Below are 15,616 nucleotides of genomic sequence, written 5' to 3'. Positions count from 1 at the left end.
AAGTGTAGATTAGAAACATGGAAAGCAGTTATATAAAAATAAAATGAAAGGAAAAACTATGTAGAGCGAAAAAGGGCATTGATCTAGAACACAGGACAATATGAAACTATGCAAATGAATAGTTCAGGTAAAGGAGGGATGACAAGTAAACATTCCAAATACAATTTCTTTGCATGTGTCCTGTAAGACTAGAAAACAAGGATCTTTCTCAGAAAATTATGAATAGAAGCTAGATGGCCTTTGAAAAAGGTGTTCTAATAGTTAATGAACTGTATTAAAGCTATTGAGAGCATGATCTTCTTAACTAGTAGTTTTCAACATCTAGTTTATTGGCTGAGCTATTCTTTGTTGTCAAGAGATTTGTTCATGGAAGTGAAAAACATTAATGAAAACATTTTTAAAAAAAATTAAGTGGTGTAGTGGTACAGCATTACCTCTATTGTGAAACATATAAAAAATAATGATTAAATGAGATCAATTCCAGTCCACTTCTATAGTATGCTATGAAGTGAAAGAAGCAGCTGTCATGCACTGTGTCAGAGGAAAGCTGGGGAAACACAGAAGACTCATCACAACTTGCTTGAGCTGGCAGGGGGAAGGCTTGAGGATTTTTTTTAATTTTTGTTTTTCCCTCAGCATAGTGAGTCATACCTGCTATTGAAATGCAGTCAGTGAATAGTTATTTCTTTTCCTTCCCCCCTCTAATAGTTTATGTACTGTTGTGTATAGGGAGTGTTTGAAAGTTTGGTCTTCTGGTAACAGCACAGACTTGGAATCCGTGTTCCTGACACCATCTCTGGGCTATGTGGGCTAGCCATGTAACCTTCAGTTAAGCTTTATTCTGCCACTACTCCCTCATGTTAAATGGAGTGCTGACTGTTGTAGGAGTGTTATTAAAGTAAAAAATAAAATAAAAAATAAGCTACTAACATTTGCAAGCTGTTTGAGATCATAATTTGAAAAATATTTTAGAAACCCAAATTATAATTTAGAGTATTATTAAAGGATTTGTTATTTTGGATTATTATTTTAAATTATTTTGTTTAGTTATGAAGCTTCATGGTTTCTTCAGACAGCTATCATCTTTTACGTGTTCCTGTCAGCTGTCTGTATTTGTGTCTCAATCTCAAATTGAAGAGCATCTTTGTAACCCTATGGCTCTGCACTTACTGATCAATTTGGGTAATAACTGAGTGGAAGAAAAGCTGTCCTCTTCTGAGCTTTTCTTTTCATTTTTATAAATGTATTACATTGATCTCAATATGTCATAACGTTTTTGAGACACCTTGCTTCAGAAATTGAAAAGCAAAGGCAGCGCAGTTTTAAAAAGCCCTGTGAACCCTTTTGCACAGCTTGACTTTCCCTAACGCAGTGTGTGTCCTTATATTCCTTCTTATGACTCTTTTGTGCATCCTCGCAGCCACCCTCTTCATAGTTCCTTGAATGCGTGGGACTTACTAATGTATTCTAACTGTATCAAAATGATTTCTCAGATATTTTTTATTGGGCTAATTTAACATGTTTAAAAAAGAAATTCCAGTAAAATGGCAGATGGAAAACAACTGGTGTGACCTTACAAAGGATTAGGTTTGAATCTTTGAGTTCCCCTTTTTTTTTTAATGAACATCTGTAGATGCTCAGGCCTTTTCAGCCACAGCTCAGGAATTTCCAGTATGCTCAAAACTATTTTGAATAGTCTTTGAAAGTAATGTTTAGTTTATAAATACTTCTTTCTCTTTCAACTTCATATTTGTCCCGTAAAGTATTTATGCATTTATTATTTATAGGGATGTTGGATCTGAAATGAATAGCACAGCATACTATACTTTTCTTGATTGTTTTTTCTTTTGTGTTTAGTGGAAACCTGGATAAGCAAACAGCATTGGGTAATACAGTTCTACACTACTGCAGTATGTATAATAAGCCTGAGTGTTTGAAATTGCTTTTGAGGGGGAAACCAACTATTGATGTAGGTAAGTTCATTATTAAAGACTAGGAAATAAAGATTTCCTAAAATTTCTTTCCATTATTTTAACCACTTTTATTTATGTCTCACACTGTTAAGTAAACTTTTTTAAAAGGGGAAAATAAAACTGTGTTAGAAAAATGAAGACTTTGCCACCAAGCCTAAAGAAAGCATTCAGTTAAGAAATGGATCTTAAGTTCTTAGAAGATAATAGTGACAAAAATTTTCTAATATGAAATACTAATGGTAAACCCTAGTTTTTCTGCAGAGTTTTATTTCTGACGCATTGTAAATGTCCTGGAATTTAGGTTTGTTTATACTGTAAAATTCATCTAGTACCTGTATGTTATAGTGCTTCAAATGGCTGCTCACATTATTTCCACTTAGATGTATGTGGGCTTTGTGTACACAACAGTTAATTCTTATTTTAATATTAATGTCAACTGGCACTGCAGTTTCACCCAGCATGCCCTAACCACCACTGTAGCTGATTAGGGAAGGGATTAGCTTTCTCAGCTGCCTTTCTTTTGTTTGCCATCTACATGTGTGAGATAGGTATAACACTTGCTGGACTGAAGTCAGTCCATTTTTCATCATGGCTTATCAAAAGTTTAATTAAAAATAGAATCTCTGTAAACTGTTTGCTCACACTTAGGATAATCTCTCGTTTACCAGATGCTCTCCTTTCTCTGCCATATTTTGAGAGTTAGGAAGGTATTCCATTAATCCAGCTTGTCAGGCTCAGGAGCTAAGTGTCATCAGCATGTCTGTAAAACATTTGCATTCTGTCAGTTCTTGGTAAAGGAGGAAAGCTTTCTGAACAGTTGGAGCAAACTGAAGAGTATGAGCTTTTATTTCTCCCGTTTTCCTCATTGCCTTAATTTTCCTCCACTGCCCAGTAAAAAAAAGTTGCGTAAATTTTAGTTCATAGCTCAGTGGCAGAAGTCATTGGTTTCCTTGGCCTTTTTATACATCCTTAGAATATTTTCTAATATTATTATAAGTCAAAGAGAATGGGAAAGCTATCTGAACAAACTTAAGCATGTCTGTTAGTCTTTCTGTTGAACTCTCACCTATAGATGCGAGTAGAGTGTTGTAACCTTTTTAGATCGTGGTTTGTTGGGGTTTTTTTTAATGCTCTCATATAGGAAGTGCATATCTTCTTTAGGCCTCGAAACATCAGGGTTATGCTTAAAGGTTGAAAGTTTGGAATTTATGTACTCTCTTAAGCTATCTGTGTGCTAACTTCTGTTAAGAGGTATTATATTTTCATTCCTTTTCATATTAAAACTCCTGAAGCATCTTGGGTAGATCTTTCCATAAGGAGCCCTCCTTCTTAGGATCTTAACTTTTCAAATTCATAGGCCTTTCTAGATGACTGCTTTGTATTTTCTAGAACTCATGACTGGCATTCTGTATGTAATATTACACATAGCTATAGTTGCTTATGAGACCTCAGTTTGACTGTTTTCAGTTCTCAATCACAGAAATGCTTTACAATCTGGCTAAGATGTAGAGCATACTCTGTTCCAGCTCCATGGCATTTACTGCTATCCTGTAAGAATAAATTCTACCTAAGGTTTGTCCACAGAAGTTTGGGGTGTTGGGGTTGTTTCTGTTTCTGGAGACTTGCTATTGAGCATCTAGGAAGGATCTCATTAGATGTGCCAGAGGACCTTCCAGAGTGCTTAGATACCACCTTTTTTCTGATCAGGCATTATTTTAAAATGTAAACGATTGTATAGCCTTTATAAAGATGAAGTAGCTAGAAGGTTTAAAAATTATTCTTGTTCAAATACCATCTGAGAATAGGACTTCTGTCTTCAAATTCAGGCTTCAAACTGCTACATATTAATCAAAGTAAAACGTGCTTGGATCAACATTTGCCTTTTTTTTTTTTTTAATCTTAGAATAGTTTTCTTTTTTAAGCTATCTTACCCTGTATGCTTGCTATTCCTGCTTATTCATGTAAGAGTTTTACTGGCAAAGGAGTTGAGTCGAAACTGAAATGTCTAAATTTCTTTATATTTTCTGTTGGAATGCTTAGGAGGGATTTGGGAACTATTCCAGCAGATGCTGCTGTTCAGAAAGAACCAGATGATACATGAAATGCATGAATACTTAGAGTGGAATCTTAAAGAGCTGCAGCTGCTATAGAGTAAATAGATGGTTTGGATCACTTTTAGAAGTTACTCTGCTAAAAATACTGAAACTCAGTGAATTGATTCTTTAGACATCTCAAAGAATCGCCTCTTTTTTTATTGTTAATTTTGTAGTAAACCAAGCTGGAGAGACGCCTCTGGACACAGCAAAAAGAGTGAAAGCTGTCCAGTGTGAGGAACTGGTAAGAGGCAGGGTGGGGGATGTTTACTTCTTTAAAGATGTGATCTGCTTAAGATATCATTACCACTGTATCTCAAACTTGGTATTGCTGCCAGCTGGCTCTATGCTGGTCTGAAGGCCCTACCATAGATGAATATTTTCTAACTTCAAAACAAAACAGTAATTTTCTTTGTAACAGTTTAAGTAAAAGATCTTACTTCTATTGAAAGTACTTAGGATTTTAACAAGCATATTTGAAAACCTTCAATACTGGAGGGTCAGGTATTTGCATACCAATCAATGCATCATTCTAGGACATTTGAGCTTCATCACCTCCTTGGATACATTTCTATCAGGAGTACAAAACAACTCCTGAAATATTAAATCTGTCAAGACCTTTTGAGTCTGGATGTTTGTTTGGCTTTTTCCAGATTATTTAACAGGACAGATAACTCAGAGGTGGTGAAAGTCTTCTTACAAGGAGAATTGAAACAACTTGAAATTAAACCTACTCAAAGGAGAAAGAAGCAAAAGTGTAATGTCTGGAAGTTAGGGTATCAAAAAATGTAGAACACCAGCTTCTGTGCAACTTTGTCCCTCTACTGAACACGATCAAGGCAAAAACTTTCTGGAATTTTGAGAATGTATGAGGGATGTTAACAGATGCCACTCAAGAAAATTGTTGGCGTTCAGGAAATAAAGGTGTTAGAGTTAAAGGATTTTCCCAGGTACTACTCTTCTGAAGCAGTTAGCCAGCAATAAGGATTCCACACCAGACCAACAAGTTTGTTTCTTCTTAGGCCTCTAAGGTGCCTCTCACCAGTATGCATTTAGTAGGCAAGTGAATTTAAGTACTATCAAGGGATTAAAAAGTCCTAAGTAGCGTGGCAGTTTCACATTCAAGGCAAAACAAGAAGAATTTACAAAACAGTTGTCACTTGCTGCTTAATTCTATTTCTCAGAACCTTTTTGCTCATTTTGATGATCCAAGGAGGGTATCTACTTTTGCTCTGCAGCTGGTAATTTTAATACCTTTCCTTTAATAATTGAAAGTTCTTATCATATGTTAATTATTTCATAATCAAGAGAGCTTGTCCTTCACAAATTGTAATAATTTTTCATGTCTCTGGGGATGCAAGTCAACATGTTGCTATGGTTGATAAGGTGGTACTCTCACTAACTTCTCAATCACTCTTATGTCTGCTGTGCACATAAGTACTGTTTCCAGTATTCTGTCAGCTGAAAAACAGATCAGCTGTACAACACACAATTGGTATGGATTGCTTTTTTCTTTGCAGTATGTATTTAATAAAGTAACATTGGCCATGAATGTGGATCAACTGATTGTGTTGTAGAACAAACAAAAACAAGTGGATGTTATCAGTGAGCTTGTCTAGCAGTTAATCATTTCAATTATTGTAATCGAAATTCCACGAATGCTTCACTGATTATTTCTGTTAACTATAATACACCTTTTATGCCTGTTCTCTTTTTTCCATTTTCAAGAGGAAAATTATATCTGCATTTTTCTCAAAAGTGGCAATGAGATAAGATTAAGAGTAAAAAAAAAAAAAGTATGACTGAGCATATTGTTTACCATGGGCAATAAAAAAAGTACAAAATAAATATCTAGATGTTTGCAATATGGTAGATGTACTAAACTAATTTCTGTTGCATAGCTGGACTGTGTAATTAAATTCAATTTCAACTCAGGTGAGTTCACTAAAACTTACATAACAGATTGAAAATGCTTGCTTTCTTCCAAATTTTATTTCAGGAAGATGATTAAAGGCTCTCCTGAATCAACTAGTACCAAGTAGACTACGTTTCAAAGGACGTGAAGCAATAAATAATGATGGGAAATCTAAGCATTGAAAAGGAAAATTTATCTCTTCAGAATAACCATGAACTGCAATTTTCTTTTTTTTGCTGAATGTTACAGTAGTAGATTTTTAAAGAATGTGAATACATTATTTGGGCTGGCAAAGTAGACGAATTTTGTGCTTAAGACACATTGGCCTCATCCAGTGATAGGGAGTGAAATATTTAAATAAAGGATAAATAACTTTTATCTTGATTCCAACACAAGGATTGTGATTTTGAAGGGGTAATAGTTGTATGTACCAGAATTTATAAACAGATTTTGCCTTTACTTCTTGGAAACGAGGGCTCCAGATGCATTCTGCTTTTGTGTATATACCTTCTCTTCACGTCATCTTTTCAAATGCTTGTCAGACATGGCAACTTCTTCCATTTTAAGAAAATCTTCCCCTTTCGCCTTTTAAATGTTTTTTCTATACCTCAAATAAATGAAGGCTGTTTGTGCGATTGCCCTGAAAATGTTTCTTTTTAACGTCTGGAAGAGTTTTAAACCTCCAGATATTTCAGTTTATCGCTTGCTGTTACAAAACTCACTTCATTGACACCAAAGGAATAGCAAGTATTTTAACAAGGATTGTTATTTCTTTCAGCTTTCTCAAGCCAAGGCAGGAAAGCTAAACCCACACGTCCATGTAGAGTACGAATGGAATCTTCGGCAGGAAGAAATTGATGAAAGTGATGATGACTTAGATGATAAGGTAAGCATGAATTACGATACAGCTTAACACAAAAACTGTCAAAATTCCTGTTCTGTGGAAATGAATGGAAATTAGAAAGCCACTTCAAACTTTTTTTTTTCTTACAGATTTTGGGGGGAGGGGGGAACAAGCTAGTTTTGAGGCCTGTATTAAAGACTGCCAAAATGCTTTTTGAATACACTTTGAAACCTCATTATTATGGACGTGAGTTTCAGAAGTTTTGCTTTGACAAGGCATACAGTATAATATAAATCAGTAAATGTAGATTACTTTGTTGTCATATTATCCCCTTCTGAATTCTGGGTTGTTAATTTTTAGCTGGAGGAAATCCAAAGCTTCCATACTTACTTTTTCCATAAATTAATTAAAAACCTGGTTGTCAAATAAATAACCCTTATTTTTCAAAAACTGTGCTGTGCACTTTATTCCTGATTAAAAAAAGAAGTAAGGGAAAGACAAAACTTGAGGGCATAGGATAATTGCAATCCTAGAACATGTGAAAACTTAGCCTCAGTGTCCTACTTTAGCAAGTCAGTTAATTACTCAGTGCTCTGTTTCTGTAATAAATGCAAATACACTTCTCCTATTTTATATGGGTGCTGTAGAAAGAAATGTGGTCAACTTTTCATTTTCTGTGACACTTGGGACTGAAAAATTCAGAAGCTACAATAATTTACATGTCCTCAAGGACAGTAGAGAACAAAACAATTATCTGTGCAACGAGCGTCAGAAGGATGACTAATGCTGTATGGGAGATAATAGCCTGCCTGAACCAGGGCTGCAGTGAAGCAGATCATGCTCCTTATGCAGCTATTAATACACAGCAGTCAAAAATTGCTGTGTAAAACTTCTTCAAAGAGCAATGATATACGTTTAAAAGAGCTGTACCATTGAATATATTGCTAGTTCAGTCAACAAATAAATCTAATGTGTCAGAAGTGGTTATTTATTTTTCTTATACATCGAGGGGGTAATATACTTGATATTTGAGGATAACTGTCTGGTCTGAGTAAAGAGCTATTTGAACTGAAAATGACTCTCATATTCTAAAAACTTTACTAGGCTTTTATTAGTATATGACTTAGTATATTATTATTGTATATCTGCTGCTTTAAGAATAAATCTAACTTTGTGTACATGATGATTTGTTGATGCTACAGTCTTTTATTTTTCAGTTAGAGGAGAGGATCTTTCAGGTCAGATCGCTGAGAAAGGGAGGAATGTGGACTTATTTGTCCACTAAAGAAAGAAATTATGCTCATGTTCACTAGAATATGTTCTGTTATATTCTTTCCCAAACACATTAACTATATTTAGTATTTAGACAACTGTATAATATATTGTTTTTCTGTTTTCAGCCTAGTCCTATAAAAAAAGAAAGATCTCCAAGACCCCAAAGTTTTTGTCACTCTTCGAGCATTTCTCCCCAAGACAAAATGACTCATCCTGCATTTAGCACTCCTAGAGACAAGCAAAGACTCTCCTATGGAGCTTTTACCAATCAGATCTTTGCTTCTACAAGCACAGATTCACCCACCTCTCCAACTGCAGACGCTCCTCCTCTTCCTCCTAGAAATGCTGGCAAGGGTAAGTCTGTCTTCAAACTATGCCTGCAAGCATTAATTTTTCAAATGTTTCAAGATGTAGTGTGTTTTTCTTATTACATTGATGTCGTAATATGGTACACTGCATGTTCAAAACTTAGAAAAAAAAAAACAAAACGGAGGGGGCATTTTGTAAGGGACTCATTCATAACAGTGTACATGAATGAGTGAAAAATAAAGTTGCTAAATAAAAGTTGGTTCATTTCTGTTTGTATTTTGAAGAAGCATTTTTAACCATTTACAGTCACAAAAATACAAGTGTGTTAGAAAAGGTGGCTGGTGCATAGTGCTATATGATGATGTGCTGTGTCACATCTGGCAGAACGCTCAAAGAAACAAAGCTTTGTAGGAGAGGAGGTGCAAGAAGACTTCCTCTCCTTGCAGTCAGACAGTGTGGAAAAAGAAAAATACCAGAATGACCTGGGAAATGCTAAGCAGGTTGGTATTAAAGTTCCTTCCCTCTCAGTGCATCAACACTCTCCTCTTCCATTTTGGTGAGTGCTACAGGGGTGTAAAGAACAGCAGAGAAAATACCAAGCCTGCTGCCAGATAGACTTGTGCACTGAAGATCTAAACTAAACATCACCCATTCTTCCCTGAGTAAAACAACCACTTTGCTCTTGTAGAATTATCCATAAGGAAGGCTTGTGCTACAGTTCAGTCAGTTTTGCAATCTACGTTTAGTTGAAACAAATGAGATGCTGTTTCTTCTTAGTAATAGTAGTGGCACTCTTGGTAATGCTTGAAAGGGAAGGGAACTTATTTCCATATGATACTTACTCTTGCAGCTGTAGTGGATGGTCATTCTTTAACCTAGATAGCTGTAAAATTCAAGTTTAGAGGATGTCTTTATGGAATTAAACCTGTTACTTTACTATAATTTGTGCCCTTCATCTTTTCCCCCTTTTTTTTTACGTATTTAATTTAGAAATAGCCAAATTACTTCTTTACAGTAGACTTGTTACAGAAAACTTTAGTTGTGATGAAGGCTACAGTATAGTTTAGGGCTTCAGCAGTTATGCTGATGCTCCCTTTTGTTAGCACTGCTGTAACTTCATACTTCATTTCCTCAACTGGTAGTTAATTTTGTTTTCCAAAAAGTGAAGAAAAGCTCTCACTAAAATGTGAAAGAGTAAAAGGGGCAGAACACAGTGTGTTGGCATCAGATGTCGGCTTTTACATGGTTCAGATGCTGTGCCTAAGAACTACTGTTCCACCATCAGTCTTTCTCATGTACTGGCAACTTTCAAATGAATCTCTTGGCTCTCTTTTTAAACAGGTCTGTTTTCCATTAAGAGGCAACGTGATTTTGCCAGGGTATGCATTTTTCACATGAGATTGCATAATCCATGTTTCTTTATATCAGTTTCACAGGGGACTAATTTGTGTTCCTTTTAACTTTACTATGTTGACCTTCCTGTTGGCATTACAAGATTCTCACTTTTTCCTTCCTCTCTCCCATCTTTTTCACATGCTCTAAGAGTCTGCTACTGACTGTCCATTGTCAGACACAGTATACTGGCGTAGATGTTCCTTCAGTCTGACCTAGGATAACTATTTTTTGTCATAAAGTTGCAGACTTGGAAACTAATCATGAATCCCATTTCCTTAAGAAGGTTAAGAAGCTTGTGTCTTGTCTGTACACTGCTTAGTATGGTGTCAGTTTTCAGTGGATTATCATAAATGTTATTTCTTTATCATTATATAGTGTAGCTCTTATATGGACTTATTCAGAAAATTGTCGTCTTCTTCAGGAAGGGAAATATTTTTGTGCATATTTCATTCTAAGTATGTATTCAAGTTTCAGAAATGTTAGGCATTTTTCTAGGTGTTCCTGTGAACTCCTAGATGAGTGAATCAACACAACACCAAAGCTACTTGGAAAGAAATGAAGTGTTAAGTTCTTCTGTGTTTTCATGTCAAGGATTACGCAAAAGCAATCCTTATTTATATTACAACAAAATAATATGATTTTATCACAAAATACAGAGAACTATTGCCTTCTAATATAACGTTAACTGCTTCATCAGAGTGGAAGATGCCAGATTCACAGTGTAAGTCTGAGCGGGAGGTTGAATGGGATTATGGTTACATTAAAGTCACTAGGCTTCTCTGCTTCAAACATGCTAAAATTTTACAGTCTGTGAGTGGTGCTGTTTTTTTGGTTGATTTTTATTCAATAATATTGGCAAGTATTTAATTGGTTTTAGAAGTTTCCATTAACTACTTGCTAAGACTTGAAAGAATAGAGGAACAAAGTGACAAATGCATAGAACAATTCATCAGTGTGGAAAAGTCGCTCTAGACGCATCACTGCAGATGCACTTATGATTCATTACAAACTGTGCGCCAACTTGTTATCTCCCGTCCTTTCAGCTCCTAAACAGATTGTTTAAAAGACAAAGAAGCAGAGACTCCCCACTTCCATAAGACACTGGTGACACATCTTAATTTTGAAACAGTCTAAATTAATTTTCTTTGTGGGAGAAAAAATACTCCTTTAGCATTTATGTGCTCTTTTGAGATGAGTAGTAATAGTGTATATCCCTTACATCAAAGTTTAACATACAAACTTACTTAACAAATCCTTTTTTTTGTTAGATAAGTTCATTTCCTAGCTACATATTTGATTTAAGATTATATGAAAACATAGTATTTTATTTTGCACTAAGTTCCCTAAATAGTAAGAGTAAGAACAGCATTGAATCTGTAATTAAATTTAAGCTTACCTTCTGTCCCCAAAAGTAATCTGATCTTTGTCCCTGCTCTGCTGTGATGCCCCGGCAGATACCACAGGACCCTGCTAGAGCATGCAAACAGTCTGTAGGGAGTGGATAGCTGGTGGGATCCATATTTTAGAAAGAGGCAGAGGATTTTAAATTTCATGGGTTTTATCCTCTGGGGCATACAGATAAAACTTTTTTTCCAAAACATGTTGTATAATTAGACAAAACCACCTCCCTTTAGCCCTCTTTAAGCTGACTTCATTCGCCAGTGAAGTTCCTTGGTGGCAAGGTTCCATGGCGTTTGCCGAGATGCCACAGTGGACTGGAAGCCATCAAGTCTGAATTTTGTGCTAGGGAGAGAAGGTAAGTTTAAAGCAATTTATGTAATGCACACCACTCTTGCCTGTGGTTTTCAGTGGATGTGGTGTCTAAAAATTAGTTTGATTAATCATTAAAATTGTATAGGTACAATTGTTGGAGGATATGTGTATGGGGATTGTTTTTAGGTTTCTCCATACATCATTACAATGTAAATCCAGATTTTCCAGTTTGATAATTTTTCAGAATATTCCTAAAAATGCTGGAATGTTAGTGTATTCAACTCTAAACCAGCTCTTTTATAGATACGTCTTGCCTTCTGCTATCTCTGCTGCAGATTTAGTTAATCCTAATAGAATAGAACGAAAAGTACAGAATGAGTGCAGTAGCTGCGTAAGCCAACTACTGTATACCTTTTCCAATAGTTTATCTAAGCCTATTCATGTTCAACTTGTGTTGTCAGTCAAGTCTAGTCTGTAGCATTCTGAAAATCATCTTTTGCATTAGTCTTTCCAGCTTACACCTGTGTTGTGGCTCCAGACATCTAGCAGGTCTTCTGCCAGTTGTTTTACAAAAAGCTTTCAAAAACAAAACAAAACAAAAATCTATGTTTAAGTAGTTGCATGACTCAGCACAGTAGCTAAATAAACTTTTGCACAACCTTAATTGCCAATCCAATGTGAGGACAATGTTCCTAACTAGTTTTGTAGAAGTGTTAGGCACTCTAAGCCAGGTTTCCTTAATTTTAGCTGAAAGCTCATTGATTTTTAATGCTTCTGCCTATTTCTCTCATATGGGATGAACACAGAAGTCAGGGATCAATTTTATGACCTGAAGTTAAGTTTGGATCTTCAATAGTTACAAATTTGCCTATTTTACATTCTCTTTGACAGCTCTAATGTTAGGTACATAAACCCAAAGGCACTTGCTTTGTGGTTCCAGTCCACTGCTACTGCAGACACCATGTCATATAATCTGCTACTTCACTTGATCAGACTCAATTTCTAACCAAATTAGCTTATTTGCATTTACTAGTAACTTCTAGAAGTTGTCTGACTGTATTGCTCACAGGATTAGAAATCTTCTCAAGTCCACTAAATTACTTTCTTCATGTACCAATGTTGTCATTTAGCTTTGATGATTCTTCTGTCATTGGTGTCTGTATCAAGGCAGTATTGGAGAGCAGTCATACAGGTCTCCGTTTCTGTTTTGTTAGGCTAAACAAACCAAGCATGTTTCACCTTTTCTGATAGTGGAGTATTTTCATTCTCCTGTTATTCAAGTCGTCCCTTCATCATACTAGCCCTTCTCTGTACCTTTGCTGTTTAAATCAGCTTTCTTAAACACAAGTGACTGGGAGTGTAGGGACAGCATTAAAACCTCACTGTTTCTGCTGGAAATACTACATCAAAGCATCCTTTTGTCTTACTTGTTTTTTCATGATTGCATCATACGATGGCATATCAGGCATTACGCAGTCTCTGCTACCATTTTCAACCTAATTGATAGCATAAATGCTTCCTTAGTGTAGAATTTTAACGTTATCTGTAATACTGTTGTATTTAATCTCATTTCCATTACGTCAGCCTTTGAGGTCATCCAGTTTCTTCTCTTTCTCCTGAATGCTTTCAGGATTCAATAGTTCTTTTGCATATACTTGAAGACTTAATTTTTAAAATATTCTTATAAATGTGTTGTACGTTTTGGTTAAATAATACTAGTTATCCCACTCAAACTCTGTATTTTTTAGTACCATAATAGGAAGGGAAGGCTAACTGACAACTGTTAGTTTCATGGGTTTTTTATATTTGTACATCAACCCAAAATACAACTTTCTTTAATATAAATTTTGGCTCTTTTTTTAAACAGAACTTTGTTAGCGTTAATTATAGAATGTACTTCAAATTCTAATGTTGAATCAGTGTATATTCTTAGCTTTCTTATTCAGAGTGATCGTGATAATTTTTTCTTTAATTTATGATCTTATTTTCAGTACTGAAAATATACGATCCAAAGTAAGACTGAAGAAGGATTTTAGTAATATCTGTGCAAAAATGTCACTCAAGAACTTTAAAAATAACACTTGTTAATGAAAATACTATTTTTAATATGGACTTACTTTCCTTTGCAGTACCTGTTCTGCCATTAACTGGAATACTGGTTCTTCCATATCTCTCATTAAGTGGTAAAAAAAGAAAAAAACAGTGAGGTTTTACACTCTAAACCCACCATTTCTTGAGTGGATGGTAACAGCTTTGCATGGTTTCACAAGTACACAAATTAATAGATACTATACTAACTGCACAAAAGCTGGATGGCAGTGCACTGTTAATTGCAGACCTTTTCCAGTTATTTACCTTAGTACAGTAACTTTGAGATTATTTGATCTGTTTACACATGAAAGCACGATCCTTGTAATATGAAAAAGTGATAAAAGATGACAACAGCTTGTACTGAAAGCAACTGCTCCCCATCTAACTAAAGACAAAAGAGCCCAATGGAAGCAAAATCCAAAAAAATTCTAACTCAAGATAATTTTTTTTCCTTGTATGAGGAAAATGTTCTTCATGAAATGTGAACTTCACAACTATGTGAGAAATCCTCATTAAGATGACTACGGAGAAGAAATTGTTGGCTTACTTGCTGCCTCCTTTGATCTAGAAAAAGAACTGCTCTGATTACTGCTTAAAAATAGCTAGCTAGCCTTGTATAATTAAAAATATCACCTAATTATTGTTTTGAGAGTTTGTATATAGATACTTAACAGAAAGTATTTTATAACAATTTTACTGATGCTTTATACATCATCAGATCTGTGTATTGTTTCACCAGTTGTTTGCATAAACTGATTTAGATTCCAGAACGTTTCCCACGTTTGCTTTATTCAGAGCGTGATGTGACTTTATACCTTTCTGAAAAGATGTTTTTAAGGCTTCCTTGATTTTCTATTTATTTGAAAGTAAGTTATTTTGTATTTCAACCATCTAATCATTAGTATATGACTTCTAAATGCCTATTTATTTCTCTTGTGAAATTAATATAGGGACAAATGCTAGGAGTCTGAAAAGATGCACTGTTTTTAATACCCTTACACCTTTTTCCTGTAACTGTTGTATGCCATGTGAACTTTTGAAAGCTGTGAAGTGATGATGTTCTTCAGCTCTTCTGGAGATACACTACTAGTCTGAAATCTAAACTATATCCATATAACCACATTTAAAGAGTTTTGAATCCTACTAAATTTGATTTTTGTAGAGAAGGATTCTTCATTTTATTGGCAACAAAAACTACAAATTTTACTTCGTGTCTGAAGTTTGATTTTTGTGATAAGCACACAATACTATTTCAATCCATTTCCTCCACCTTTTTTTGCCCTTCAAGCCAACTTTGAACTCTTTGTCACTTGTGAGGGGGCTGGAGGTGGTGTTCGGGTACAGCGGTGAGACCGCGGTGCAGTACAGAGAGCGAGGCAATCGCTGGGGGTAGGACAGAACCTCTGCTGTCAGCCCTTCCCACTGGCAGACGCTTTGGAAGCATGTAACTTCTTTTCGAGATGTCAGGACAAGAGAAAAATACTATACTGATGTACTGTGTATCTTCTTGACACGCTTTAAAAATAATGTTACTGTTAACACTGGATGTGAATTTTCCTTTCCCCTCGCCGCTCCTAGATATACTCTGAGTTACTTACAGTTTATAGAACAACCTTTGATTCATATTTATTTAAGCCTAAAGAATTTTATTAAAACCTAAAGAATTTATGACTTGCAGAAGTCTAGGGGGTCATCAGGCAAAACTTCACATTAGAAAAGTTTTTTATTTTTGCTGGCAGAAACATTTCAATGCATCATTTAAATTAGCTCACTTTTTTAAGCTCAAGGATAAAATTAAAATGAGAAAGGATGCAAATTGGGGAATAATCATTAATTTGCACTACCATTTGACTTCTTGTCAGTTAATGGTTTTGTGAACTTGGGAGTAAATTGAGAGAAATAATTGCAAAATATACAATTTGATTTACAAAAGTAAGCAACTAATGGAAAGCCAGGCCAAAATACCTGCTGGGCTTGTGGTTGAGAGATTCTTCTGAGCAGCAAAGGC

General features: G+C 35.3%; 1 protein-coding gene across 1 annotated transcript in view; it reads left to right on the top strand.

The window, feature by feature from the left end:
- The window catches only part of ASAP1 (ArfGAP with SH3 domain, ankyrin repeat and PH domain 1), a gene marked incomplete at its 5' end in the record, with an annotated part of 51,578 nt that overhangs the window by 16,975 nt on the left and 18,987 nt on the right, over positions 1–15,616 (top strand). The window contains 4 exons of the mRNA XM_009704734.1: positions 1,858–1,973; positions 4,243–4,310; positions 6,760–6,867; positions 8,226–8,454. Coding sequence (XP_009703036.1) covers positions 1,858–1,973; positions 4,243–4,310; positions 6,760–6,867; positions 8,226–8,454 — 521 coding nt within the window. The remainder of the gene's footprint in view (positions 1–1,857; positions 1,974–4,242; positions 4,311–6,759; positions 6,868–8,225; positions 8,455–15,616) is intronic.

The sequence above is a fragment of the Cariama cristata genome, unplaced genomic scaffold (assembly GCF_000690535.1).
Source record: "Cariama cristata isolate BGI_N322 unplaced genomic scaffold, ASM69053v1 scaffold7207, whole genome shotgun sequence".
In the NCBI taxonomy this organism is placed as follows: Eukaryota; Metazoa; Chordata; class Aves; order Cariamiformes; family Cariamidae; genus Cariama; species Cariama cristata.
This window is presented reverse-complemented; position numbering and strand designations above follow the sequence as displayed.